Raw genomic sequence first — 13,825 nt, 5'->3', positions numbered from 1 at the left:
AACCAAAAACCAAACAAACAAAAAAAAACCCAACAACAATAAACTTAAGAATTCTGTATTCGTTGATCTATTTCAGATTTTCTTCTTTAGAACAATTTAGCAAGAAAAAATGGCTTATAAAAGAGTTGGGGGGGGGGGGCTTCCCTGGTGGCGCAGTGGTTGAGAGTCTGCCTGCCAATGCAGGGAACACGGGTTCAAGCCCTGGTCTGGGAAGATCCCACATGCCGCGGAGCAACTAGGCCCGTGAGCCACAACTACTGAGCCTGCGCGTCTGGAGCCTGTGCTCCGCAACAAGAGAGGCCGCGATAGTGAGAGGCCCGCGCACCGTGATGAAGAGTGGCCCCCGCTTGCCGCAACTGGAGAAAGCCCTCGCACAGAAACGAAGACCCAACACAGCCATAAATAAATAAATAAAAATTAAAAAAAAAAAAAAAAAAAGAGTTGGGGGAAAAAAGCCTGAGTTCCATTTCGTTTTAATCTGTTTCAGGAGATGCTAAGAACATGTTGTGTAAGAATTCAAGTGACAAGGAGTCAAGTCTAGAAAACTGTGTTTAGCTGTGAGAAAAAAATCTGAAAGAAATATCAACTTTCCCATTCTTTAGGAAGTTGTATTAGAGAACAGAAAATAGAGGAACAAACATCAACTCCAGAAGATAAACAAGCAACACATGTTTGGGTATAAAATTACTTTGGAAAACTAAGTAAGCTTGTTATGAATTTGTCAAATTAACACTTATTATGTGGAGCACAGGGTGCCGGGTGGTAAGCCAAGGTTCAACAACAGATCACAAGAGAAAATGAAATAAAGAAGTTTATTATTCACAGGTCCTAAAGGAAGTACTTGATACACCTCAAGAAACCACATGGTGAGGTCAAGGCAGAGTGCAGACAGAAAGAGGCAGGACCTGAGGCACACACCTTTATTAGGGTCGGTGTGTGAAGTGCTTTGGGGTTCCTGGGCTAAGCCTGCATTGATCAACTCAAACCAAAAGAGCAGGGTTTTGGTAAGCCACACGGGCACAAAAGGGGAAGGCAATGGGGACAGGTGACTGTCGGGGCAGTTCTATCAGAAACCTGCAGGTGCTTGTGACTCTGAGGGCTACTATTTAGGGTATGCACTTGCATGAGGGGGCTAGTGTCAGTTTAAGGTCACTTGCAGGCTGCTTGGCCAAACAAAATGAATGCCGAGGCAGCAATACAATGCAGTAGCTTAGCTAAACTCTTGACAAATCGTGAGATGAAAAGCAGAGAAACGAAGTGATCAGCGTGGCAAAATTTGGGTAAAGAATCTATTCCACTCAATTAAATTGAATTATTTAAGCAGGTGAGTTTTAAATCAGTCTTTAAAGAAGTCTGAAAAAAAAGTCTCGTGTTGAGAAAGAAGACCTAAACAGACACCTCTGGAAAAAAATATTTTTCAGTAAGTTTGCTATCCAAGTATATATACTTTTCAATTACAGATTACAGATCATTGGTATGCAAGCACCAGGAACTAACATTCACATTCATGAAATTACCTGTATTTCTGGTCTTGGTGAGCCAAGGGCAGTGGTTCTCAAATTACAGTCCCTAGACCAGCAGCATCAGTATCGCCTGGAAACTTACAGGCAATGAAAATCTTCTGGCCAGATCCTAGACCTACTGAATCAGAAACTCTTGGAGTTGGGACCAGCAATCCGTGATTGGACAAGTTCTCCCGGTGATGCTGATGTAAGCTAAGTTTGAGATCTACTGGTAGATAATGCTGAGGAAAGCATCCAATCAGCTACATTAACAACCATTCCTTTCTTTCACTTTTCCTTTTTTTCTTTTTAGTATTAGCAATCTCTTTCAACCAGTGTCACTATTAGGAGAAAGAAATGCTCTTAACCGGGAACCTCACTTTCAGACTTAATGCTCCTGCAGAGAAAGAAGCCAAAAGAAATTTTAAAAGAATGTGGTTTTGCTTTCTGGGAAGGGAAGGGAGGCAGTTATTCATTTAACAAGTATATAACAAGCAGCTACCTTGTTCCAGGCACTCAGCAGGAAGAAAAGACAAGGAAATAGAAAAGAACTCTGAAAGCCACCAACAATTTTATTTTGGGTACCATTCAATGTAATACTAACAACACAAACTGCCTATTCTTGGAGTACACATAGGCAGTAATACCCACATGAGTAATTGGTATTTATATTGAAGCAATGGACTAACAAAGCAAAAAAACCATGTATTCCCTGATGATCTAGGATTAGTGGTTCTCCAGCTTTTAACATATATCAGAATCACCTGGTCAGCTTATTAAAACAGATTCCTAGGTCCCATCTCCAGAGTTTCCAATTCATTATGTCTGAGCTGAGGCCCCCAAATTTCTATTTCTAATAAATTCCCAGGTGATGCTGATGGTCCAGGAACCACATTTTGAGAACCCCCAATCTAGATGGTCAGGCACAAAAAAATTTGGGCACTCCACAAAGGGAAAGTCTAAGGATTACCAGCACATTTCTCAAGACTTACTCATTTATATTTATTGCTCGGATTTAGTCTGTCGCCCTCAGGGCAAATAGAACAGGCAAGAGAGAGATTACTTTTTAAACTATGTGTCCTTTAACAATTTTATCACGATAACCCAGGATCAGTTATGTTGGGTCAATGAAACTCCAATATGAAGGATTTCCTAAACTAGAAGCAAAAACTAGTCCTCAAACATTACCATGATTTTGTTCTGACTCAGAAATCCGAATCTTGTTTTAATATTCTGTCCCATATGGATGGACTTCTCTAAAAATTTGGGGCAGGCTCTCCCTCTGGGCCCAAGGAAAAACCTGTATCTACCTAATTATACATAGTCAAATGACAGTGAAGTTAAAAGTAATTTACATGCTTTACAGACTATCCCAAGAGCCTAGGCTATGCGAAAGAGTACTTCCAGTCCAGCTGCTTTTCAACAGGGGGATAATTAAAGTTAAGGGGCCCCCAAGGCTTCAGAGTCCCCTGGTTCCTTTCCCTTTAGAGTCTAGAAGCTTTGAGAAAAATAGATCAGGTTCCACAAAGAGGTCAAGGTCATTCTGGCTACAAAGGTGAGAAGACAGATCAACTCTTCACTAACTCAATCCTCCAGTCTTTAGTTCTTCCTTCAACCTTCTCAAATGCCCAAATTCTGACTGGACTGACCTAAATAGAATCACTCAACCATGGAGTAAACTAGCAAATGATAACTTGCAAGCTATTCCATAACAAGGAAGATTACGTAACTGGATTACCTACCCTTATCCTCCATATCAACCTTGTTTTATAATATTTATAGACAAACACAAAGAGAAAGTAACTGCTACTGCTAAGAATGCCTTCCTCTAAGTTACTGAAACGCACTGTATTGTAAACACAGTGAAAAGCAAATGACAACAGCAAGAAAGTCACCACCTGGCCTGCTTAAAGTCACTTCTTGTCCTCCCTATGCAGATATAAACAGATGAGTGCTTGGCCAAAATCCTGGAAATTAGAGGTGTTGCTGGAAGGGTGTAAAATATGGAAGTTAATTGTGTTACCAGGCTGTGAAAGATGAAGACTAGATCAATCAATCAATATAACCCCAAGCTGAGTGCATTCTCTACTCAGCAGGTGGAAATTACATGCAAAAGGAATTAGGGAATTGTTGTAAAAGCAAGGGGATAAGATTAGCAGCTAATCTACTACAGCCGTGAGACTTTTTAAAAGACATTAGGGAAATACAAAAGGAATAATCAAATGATTAATGATAATGACATACAACTTTCAAGGGGATTAAAAACATAATACCCTTGGAAGAGAAAGAATAATAAGAGCACCCTATTTAATCCTCGTACAAAGCTTATCAGTTACTTTCTCTATCAACAAAGTAATCTCTAAAATTGGTCAGATCTACACCAAGGGGGGAAAGTGGCGGGATGAATCAGGAGATTGGGATTGACATATATACACTAATATGTATAAAATAGATAACTAGTAAGAACCTGCTGTATAAAAAAATAAATAAAATTCAAAAATTCAAAAAAATAAAATAAAATTGGTCAGATCTAAAATCCACACAATTCATTTTTATTTATGTAGGAAAAATAACTGTATAGGTAACATATGAAGCATTGCTAGATAAATGTCTAACTAGGACTGAATCAGCTTTTCCTCCTGCACTGGATTGTTTTCTAGTTAAAAACCAAGAGTATTTGTCAGATTGCCCTCTAAGATCAATGAACTGTTCACCGAATCATTCTTGGTATTCAAGATGTTCTCATCAAAAATATTAAAAATATTAAGCTCATTAAAATTAAAAATATTAAGCTCATTAAAAATATTAAGCTATCTTTCTGTATAGGTCCAAAAAATTCAACAGTAGTTTAATTTTCTACACATCTTGGTATGGAAAATATAGCTACCAATCATTAGTCACCTAGTATGTCCGCTGAACCTAAAAGTAAATGTATGGCTGAAGCCAGAAAGATAAGGTACAAAAATTTTTTAAAACATAATTAATATTGAACTATGTATATTTGTAATGGAGTCATGCCCAGAAAACAATAATATGCAATTATAATTCCTAAATAAATTTATCTAATTATACATCCTTCTCATGAAGAGGCAGAACATTCATTTAAAAATTAGTCATTTTTCCCCACATTTAAATTTGAGAAGGTAACAACTGTCAATTATCCAATCTTCTTTTGTATTAGCAACAGACTAATAAATGTGCATACTTACTAACATTAGAATAGATCTTTATATATAAAGAACAAACTAGTGGTTACCAGTGGGATGAGGGAAGAGGGGAGGGGCAATACAGGGGTAGGGGATTAAACTGTTAGGTATAAGATAAGCTGCAAGGATATACTGTACAACATAGGGAATACAACCGGTATTTTATAATAATTGTAACTGGAGTATAACCTTTAAAAATTGTGAATCACTATATTGTACACCTGTAACTTACACAATGTCATACATCAATTATACTTCAATAAAAAAGAATAGATCTTAATATAATTTGTCTATTTATAACATCTCATTCATTTTAAGACTACCTAACTCTAATAACAAACAGGCTTTTCAAAATTCTGTAGAAGCCGTTTAATCATGCAATGTCTAAAATACTAAAATACACCTGGTGGGTATAACACCAAGTAGATAGACTGGAACTTAGAAAGACTTCAAAGAAACCTGTAGGCAAACCTTGAATATTATCAAGTTCTCAGAAAAAAAGGAACTAGAATACGAGTCACAGCACCTTAGGCAGAGAATGAACTTGGATCAGTTTTCTTTACTTTGGTGATGCTATTCTTTTATTAGACTTTCAGTGCCACTTTTGGATAGTGTATAAATATCAAGGTGACCAAGACAGAATAATGTACCATTAGCTTTTCTTCAGACTCGGCAAATTTGTAGCAAATAATTTTCCTTTAACAAATTAGCATAAGCAGTTCAGATAGATTGTTTTTAAAGGAAAATTATTTAACTTATGCCATAGATCAGAAATAAATATTTTTAGGGGCAGTTCGGTAAAGCCAGGTCACCTGGTCAAATCCTGTTCTGCCTCTTACTAACTGTGCAACTTTGGACCACTTACCTAATCTCTGTGCCTCAGTTTCTTCATATATAAAAATAGGAAAACTAATAAATTATCAACTCAGTTAATTCAGTTAATTGACACTCTCCTGTTGTACTGGTTAACTAAATTAATATACGCAACATGTAGAAAAATGTCTGCTTTATAAAAGTGCTATGTTAAGTGTTGGCTATAATAGGTGCATGTTTAATCACATAAGAAAGTGTAATTTTTTAATCCTTAGAGTTTAATACTAATCATCTAACATTCCTCCATTCTTTTTCAACTAGATACACTACTGACCTGTGAAGCCCTATTCTCTTTTACAGCCTTAAGAGAGAACAAGCATATATAAAGTGCTTGTATTTGTACGGGCTAAATACCTCAGATGGATAGGCAAACAGTAACTTTGGAGAAACTAAAATAGTAGGTTTAGTTGATTGGAATGGGCTTGAAAGACACCTGCAAACATAACATCTGGGTCTTCTAGAGACAGAGAGAAGATGGCTTTGTGGAGCTTTTAAAACTTGGTCTTTTGCGGTTCACTGAAGTTGCTTCCTATTCGTTGGCTAAATATGATGTCACACAAACACACCTCACAGAATGTAAAGGATGTATAAACCTTAAGTAAGACTATCATTCCAAGCTCAAAGGGCTTACAGACTTCCCTGACCACCATTACAATATGCAATTCTACTAGCAAAGAATCTGACTTTATAAAAGCTTTGTCCCTTTTGGATTTGTTCAATTATAGTAATCGCACAAAATTGCGGTTATGTTTTCATCTATATTAGGAAGTATTTGTTCATATCTTCCTTTACAAACGACAATTCATTTTTTGCTCATGGTTTCTGTTGAGATCAAGCATTAAAATGCTTATGTGAGCTTTAAAGATCTCTCTAAACAAGGCTTCACTTGTAAGTCACAGAGTACAGGACACTGCCCTATCAAAAAAGAGGTCACTACAAGATGCAATAAATGTGGATTAACGGAAAAAGCAAAGGATTGTCAGTAAAAACCTAGGCTTGAGGTCTTAGCTCTACTACAAACTAGCTATTTCAGTTTATAAAACTGAAAATGGGTTCTTCTAAAAACAACCTCTCTCAAGTTTATTGCTAAATTTGTTTTGGGGGGAGGGAGTCTCATACCCTTTAGAAAGTCTGAAAAAGCCATGTATCTTTTCCTCAACAAAAATTAACACAATTTACTCATTTTTTGCAAAGAATTAGGGGCTTCAAGTAATCACTGAAGTCCATGTATCCCAAGTTAAGAATTTCTAAATGAGAGAATTATAATGGTCCCTGATTTAATATAAAAAATGCCATTTAGTCATTTTCATCCCCCCCAGCCCCACCCACACTTTGCAGTCTTGCTGTTCAACCTGTAAATATACCAGTGCTAACAAGCTTATGCTTAGAAAAGTGTAAAGGAAATGTTGTTTTAGCTTCATTGGCAAAAGGAAAGTATTTCCCCATCTTGAGGCGTGTGTGCTCCCATAGGAGGTTTTAGATTTCCATTCTGACAAGCTAGATCCTCAAATCAGTGATTTTCTCTATCGCATTATTGTCCTCAAAATCCTCAAGTTGAATTACAGTAAACCTCTCAGAGAAACTTAAAAATCAAAATATTTTTTGTATATCTAGGGTCTAATAAGCACTACCAAAGCTATCCAAAAAGGATAATTAGGTTCTGATAAGGATTTAATCGTCCACATATAGTCACAGCCGCACTGCTGAAAGCCAAAGCTGTAGTTGCAGCTTTGCCAGAGTCTCAGCTGTCGTAATTAAAGGCAGACCCTCAGGAGCAGCTATCATTAGTTTTGAAAAGCAGTAATTACAAAGGCTTTTGCATTCTGAGGATTATACATTCCAAGCATACAGAGTTGCTACCAGACTTCAGGGACTATCTTAACAGGCAAAGTTGCTCATTAAAGCAATCATCAAATTTATTCTATACATGTGTTTAAAATTTTCTAAACTTTTCTTAGCGTGTTGTGCAACTTTACCTCACCTCGTAAAACAGAGATACTTCTAAAAAAGTTAAGTTCTGACAATCTAACTCTACTACTGAACTTTAAAAAACAAAGCATTACAGTGCTTCTCTGGTGGCACAGAGGTTAAGAATCCGCCTGCCAATGCAGAAGACACGGGTTCAACCCCTGGTCCGGGAAGATCCCACATGCCACGGAGCAACTAAGCCCGTGAGCCACAACTACTGAAGCCCGCACACCTAGAGCCCGTGCTCCACAACAAGAGAAGCCACCGCAATGAGAAGCCCGCGCACCGCAACCAGAGAAAGTCCGCGCGCAGCAACGAAGACCCAACGCAGCCAAAAATAAATAAAACATATTAAAATAAATAAATTCCATAAAAAAACAAAGCATTACACAGTAAAAACCAACTACCCTAGAATATCACTTATAAACATAACAGATCAATAAATAGAACACTGGTGCTCTGGAAATATTTGTTGAACCAAAAAAAGTTACTTTTTGATAAATAAGGATAAGTAACAACATATGAACTGAAAAAACGATAAGACTTAGAGGAAAACCAATTCCAACTGTGCAACACAATCACAGTTTCTGATCTGACAGAAAACCATGCAGGCACTTCAAACCCCCAAATCATCCTTCATGAAAGCACAGATGTTTTTAAATAAATGAGAAAGGAAACAGGAACACAGCAAAAGCAAACCAAAGTAATACGTTTACCAAAAATCGTAATTGCCAGTTTTCGAAAATTAATCTTCAAGTACTGTGAAAATGGTGACTGTTTCCCCTAAATTAAAAATTCTGCAACTCAGGTACAGTATATCCTTCAGCATAATAAAACAACTTTATAATTTACAAGTGCCCCTGTATACTAGTTGGTGTACTGAGAGAAAAAGTGATCCTCAGGTAACTTGCTCTTGAGTAAAAGTACAATAATAATATTTCATTAATAAAAGTACGATAATTATACTTTACTGGTTCTGTAATTTTTATATATAATTGACATATATTGACCTATAATTGACATAACATATCATTTTCAGGTGTACAACATTATGATTCCATACGTATATACTGCGAAATAGTAAAAACATTTTTAACATATTAAACTATAAAAATAAAAAACGGCTGAAAAATACACTAAAATTGAAATTATCACTAGCCACTAGAGTTAAAATTCCAGAAAACGTAAATAAAAGTTACGCTATTTTTCCTATTGTTCAACAACTGAACTCTATGGATAATTCCTATTTTTCCCTAGTCATATGAATTCTTCAATACGTTTTTAAAAAGAAAATGTGCATGGGTATTCAAGACACTTCGCCATTCTTTCCAAATTTTGACATCTTTATGATTGGGTAAGGTTCGGATTTCTAAGTATCTGAGCAAAAAAGTAGAGTTGTTTTTGTTTTAATTAGAAGCTTTTAAAAGAGTGAGCAATGACACAGTATTGAAAATGTCTCTACATACTGATTTCACTCCTCCGATCCCCTTGGGCCTCAAATCTTAAAACGTACCCTCCTTTCCAATCAACAATGTCTTCTGAATGAAGTCTAAAACCTGTTTAGAGTATCTCATAAATAAAATTAACCATTTTCTAAATGTGAACTCAAGGACACTTAAAGCCTGTACTATTTCTAGTCCCTCTACACAAACACGCTTAACACACTGTCAAAGACGGAATTCAAACACTTAAATTATAATTTTGTGCCACGTCGACTTTGTCCTTTGAAACAGTCCCATATTCATCTGTCAGCCCCAAAAGCAAATAATGCACTCACAGAGTTGGGACGCTTCACGATGCACGTGGAATCCCCAACTTTTAAAAGTGGAAGGGAACTGTGGTATCTTTTAAAGCCTTACAGTTACCAGTAACCTCAGCCTTTCCGTTTTCTGTAACATTACTAAACGGTTTTTTCCACACGGCCACCACGGCGGCCGGGTACCCCCAAACCGAGCATTCCAAATAAGTGGAGTAAATTCAACCCCAAGCATGGAAAGGATGGAAACGGCCTTAAAAGATCTGAGTAGGGCTGGGCTTAGGAAGTGGCTCATACTAAGCTACCTGGCAGTCAGGAGACGTTTTGTGCACGCACACTACCGCGGAATCCACAAGTTTCAGGATGTTCAAAGAGCTGAATCCAGGAGTCAAGAGCTACCGAGGCGAAGCAGCCACGGAAACCCTCCATTCAGCCCTTACAACGGCCAAAGCGCGCCGGGCGCGTTAGGGCCGCCCGCACGTCGGGGCTGCTCACCCCTCACCGGAGCCCCAACGCCCTCCGCGCCCCGCTCCCGAACCGCCCTCACCTACCCGAGCGCCCCCACGACCATCCGCTCCTGCAGCGAAACAGCGGGCGGCCAGCGCCGCCGGGCATCGTCCGAGCGCGGGCTCTGCTCACTGGCGACGCGGCGCGCGGACGGCCGGGGAGGCGGCTCAGCGCCTCGCGGCGCCGCGAAGCCAGCCGTCACCTGGGCGGCCTTCCCAGTCTCCGCGCTCCCGGGGCCGCGTGTCGCGCCTGAGCCCGACGTTGCGGCCCCCGGGTGGGCGGTCCCCGGCGAAGCCACGCGCAGGAGCCCTCCCCCCTCCCCCGCCCCCGGGAAGCTGCGCCCGAGTGTCCGCAGCCCGGAACTAATTGAGTAGAACGTTGGACACACCAGGCTCCGCGCGGAGGCACCGAGGATCCCACGCGCTCCCTTCCGCCTTTGGGCGACTGGGAACCGAGGATCCAGGGGGCGGGGGCGAGGCCACGGCCAAGCTGTCGGGCTTTCCCCTCCCGCTGCCTCAACGTCCCTAGCTGCTAACCCAGGCGTCGGGCTACCTCAGTGGCTCTTGGAACCCAGCAGAGGGAGCGCGAGCGTGCGAACTACCTCATACGAGAGAAGCTAAAATTTCACTTTCAGTGTCGGGGCGTCCACGTCCCTCGGAGGCCGCACCTTTGGGTGCAAATCCTGAATTTCATGATTATTAACATTCTCTCTTCAATTCAACCTGGAACCTTGCTAACTTCTAAATCGCCTCGCCGCATCCGCCACATTCCCCACAAACCTTGAGCATCCTTCTTTGCCCGGCCAGTTCCTCAGAATCTAAATTTTCAAGACGAAACCGAACTTCTTTCTCCGGCACCCGAGGAAATTTCAGGAACGAAGGGCGTTCCTCAGGCACGTTCCTCAGGCACGTGTGCGCACGCGGAGGCTTCTGTTCCCGCAAGAGGTCACATCTGCGCCTGCGCAGTGGGCGGAGCCAGAGGCCCTGTAGGGGGAAACCCGAGGGGGGGGGGAGCGGGGGGGGGAGGGGGAGGCGGAAGGACTCCTAACACTGTTTGGTGTCCCAACGTGAAATGGGTGTTTAGCGCATACTCTATTTGCACATAGGAGGCCTTAGATAAACGTTTGTCGGATGACTAAAGGAACAGTCTGTACCTGCTACTGACATCCTTTCGACTCTGATGAAGGCCTGGGTTCCCTTCCATAAAACTGAATAGAGTGGGCGTTGCTTAAGTAATCTTCCAGGCATCCGCAATACTTAAATGAAGGGGCCATTCTGGTACATTTTTTGATGACTTCGTAATTCAAAGTTTTCGAAGAACTGTATATGTTCTACAGCTAAAGGCCAACTGCCTTAGCTGGAAGGCTTGAGCTTGGAGGTAGCAAACACTTCACACCAAGTTTGGGGGAACTAAAATGACAAGATTTTAAAGACTCCTTGCATTAATTATAGCATGGCCTAATTCAGCCAGATTCAAGGGCTGTGTATATCATAGAATCCAGCTACTCCAGTCCAGTCACTTACATTTAATTTCACAGTTGCAGGCCTGAAGCGTCCTTCGCTATTCATGGGTGAAGACTTTGGAAGAGGGAACCCAAACGATGCACCATCCCATTTCCCAGTAATCGCTTATCATAAGGCACATTTGAAATGTGTTTTACATCTTGAATGTAGCATATCATGAGATAATTTAAAAAATTCAGTCTACAGCAGGGTTTTTGTTTGTATGTTTGTTTTAACTTGAAAGAGGAGCTTCAGGAATATGTGAACACACAAAAACTATATGAAAATGGAAATGATTAAGTGCAATTTTGTGGGAAAAGATTCTGTAACTTCATCAGATTCCCAGATACGTGACTTCCCCTAAAATGGTAAGAACAGCTTTATGTATATGTGCCTGTAAAGTGGTATTTCTAAAAATTATTTTAAGCTCCGGTTTTATTCCATGTGAAATAAAATTTTATTATTCCTCTTAATCTATTTTGTCAATAAACAAAAGTTCAAAATTAATCTATTTCTCATTTTCTCCTTCATTGACCCTATCCCTCCTCTTAAACTTAACAATTAGGGTACTCAGCAACTGTACTCCTAGGACTTTACACCCAAGGGACATGTATAAGAATTTCATACCAACACTATTCATAATTAGCCATATTAGCCATACATTCATAATAGTACTGGAAACAACCCAAATATCCATCAACAAAAATTGTGGTATATTCATCTACTGGTATATTTAACAGCAATGAAAACAGAATAAACTACACTTACATGCAGCAACATAGATGAATTTCACGTTAAGGGAAAGAAGTTAGAAAAGAATATATATTGTGAATTTCCATTTATATACTGTTCAAAATGGGTAAAACTAAACTCACATTTAGGGATGCATACTTACATAAAATATACAGAAAAGCAAAAAAGTGATTTCCATGGAAGTCAGTGTGTTGCAGAACTATAGGTGATTATTTTCTTCATTACGCATTTCTCTAACCTCAAAATTTCATACAATGAACATATGTAATCAGTAGGGGAAAAATAGATATTATTTTTAATAGTGAATAGAAAGGACGAAGATAGAGTGCTACAATAAAACTGAAAAAAGAATTATCTTGTGAACAGCACTATATAACTATATCAATCCTATGACTTTAGTTGCTAGTCCCTCAATTCCCATCTTTGTTTCCTTTTTGAAATCTAAAGAATTTCAAGTTCTGAAGAAAAAATAATCTACCATTTATTTTTTATTACCTAAAAATTAATTTTTGTTTTATTCCCTATCATTTTCTTAGATTTATTTATTTTCTATTATCTTCTTGGTTTGGTTAGTTTATTTTCATCTTATTTTTCATATTAAGAAAATGTTTTTAAGACTGTGAGTCTGAGGACTTCCCTGGTGGCGCAGTGGTTAAGAGTCCACCTGCTAATGCAGGGGACATGGGTTCGAGCCCTGATTCAGGAAGATCCCACATGCCACGGAACAACAAAGCCCTTGCACCACAACTACTGAGCCTGTGCTCTAGAGCCCGTGAGCCACAACTACTGAGCCCACGCACCACAACTATTGAAGCCCACGCACCTATAGCCCGTGCCCCACAATAAAAGAAGCCACCACAATGAGGTGCCCGCGCACCACAACAAAGAGTAGCCCCCGCTCGCCGTAACTAGAGAAAGCCCGCGCGCAGCAACGAAGACCCAAGGCAGCCAAAAATAAATGAATAAATTTATTAAAAAAAAAAAGACTGTGAGTCAGCCTCTGAGGTCATACATTGGCTTCATCCTATGAATTTTTATGTATAGTATTTTCATTATTGTTATTTTCTAAATAATTTGCGTTTAAATTTAAAATTTAAAATTTAAAATTTTCTTTTTATGTCAAGAGTTATTTTGGAAGCCTTTTAAATTTCCAAGTGATTTAAAAGTTGTTTTTTCTGTTCTTATTTCCCAGTTTAATAACAACACAGTCAGAAAATATGATCTGTACAACTTTGGGGAATTTATTGGGGTTTTTTATGTAGCCTAAAATATGTTAATATTTATAAAGTTCCCATTGCTGTTTTCTGTAGTGTACAAAGTTTAGCATACACATACCTTATAAATCATTATTTAGAACATTCAATTCTTTTTTTCCAACTTAATGTTTTTGCCTTTTGATTTTTCCAAGAAATCAGAGAAATGTGCACTCAGAGAAATGTGCTTCTATCAGTTTCTCCTTGAATTTATGGCCACTTTTCTTCATGTTATTTAGTACATAAAGCTTTATGAAGATTGTATTTTCATGTATATTGGATCTTTTCTCAAAATGAGTCTCTATCACATTTAATGTTTCTTTCCTCCTTAAATTCTGCTTTAACTGGTATTATTATTGCTATTCCTTTTTACTGTTAACATTTGCATCTTATTTCTTTTACTTTTCTGTGTTATTTGGTTTACCTATTTTTAATAAACAGTGTGTAATTAAATTTTATTCCTTGTTAATTTCTTTTTAAAAATGGATGCAAAACCTTTGTAGGT

General features: G+C 38.9%; 1 protein-coding gene across 6 annotated transcripts in view; it reads right to left on the bottom strand.

The window, feature by feature from the left end:
- TEX15 (testis expressed 15, meiosis and synapsis associated) overlaps positions 1-10,701 on the bottom strand; it is an 87,337-nt gene extending 76,636 nt beyond the window's left edge. For 2 of the 6 annotated variants that reach the window (XM_082444568.1, XM_082444569.1), the window contains exon 1: positions 10,592-10,701. In XM_082444568.1, coding sequence (XP_082300694.1) covers positions 10,592-10,600 — 9 coding nt within the window. In that variant the 5' untranslated portion in view covers positions 10,601-10,701. Of the gene's footprint in view, positions 1-1,517; positions 4,481-9,856; positions 10,067-10,591 lie in introns of those variants that run through there. The other 4 variants (XM_082444570.1, XM_082444574.1, XM_082444571.1 and 1 more) reach the window with 3 other exon arrangements.
- Between the last annotated feature and the right edge of the window lie 3,124 nt (positions 10,702-13,825).

This window comes from Balaenoptera physalus, assembly GCF_965194825.1.
Source record: "Balaenoptera physalus genome assembly, chromosome: 21".
Lineage (NCBI taxonomy): Eukaryota > Metazoa > Chordata > Mammalia > Artiodactyla > Balaenopteridae > Balaenoptera > Balaenoptera physalus.
Note: the sequence above shows the minus strand (reverse complement) of the source record. Positions and strands in the feature narration are given on the sequence as shown.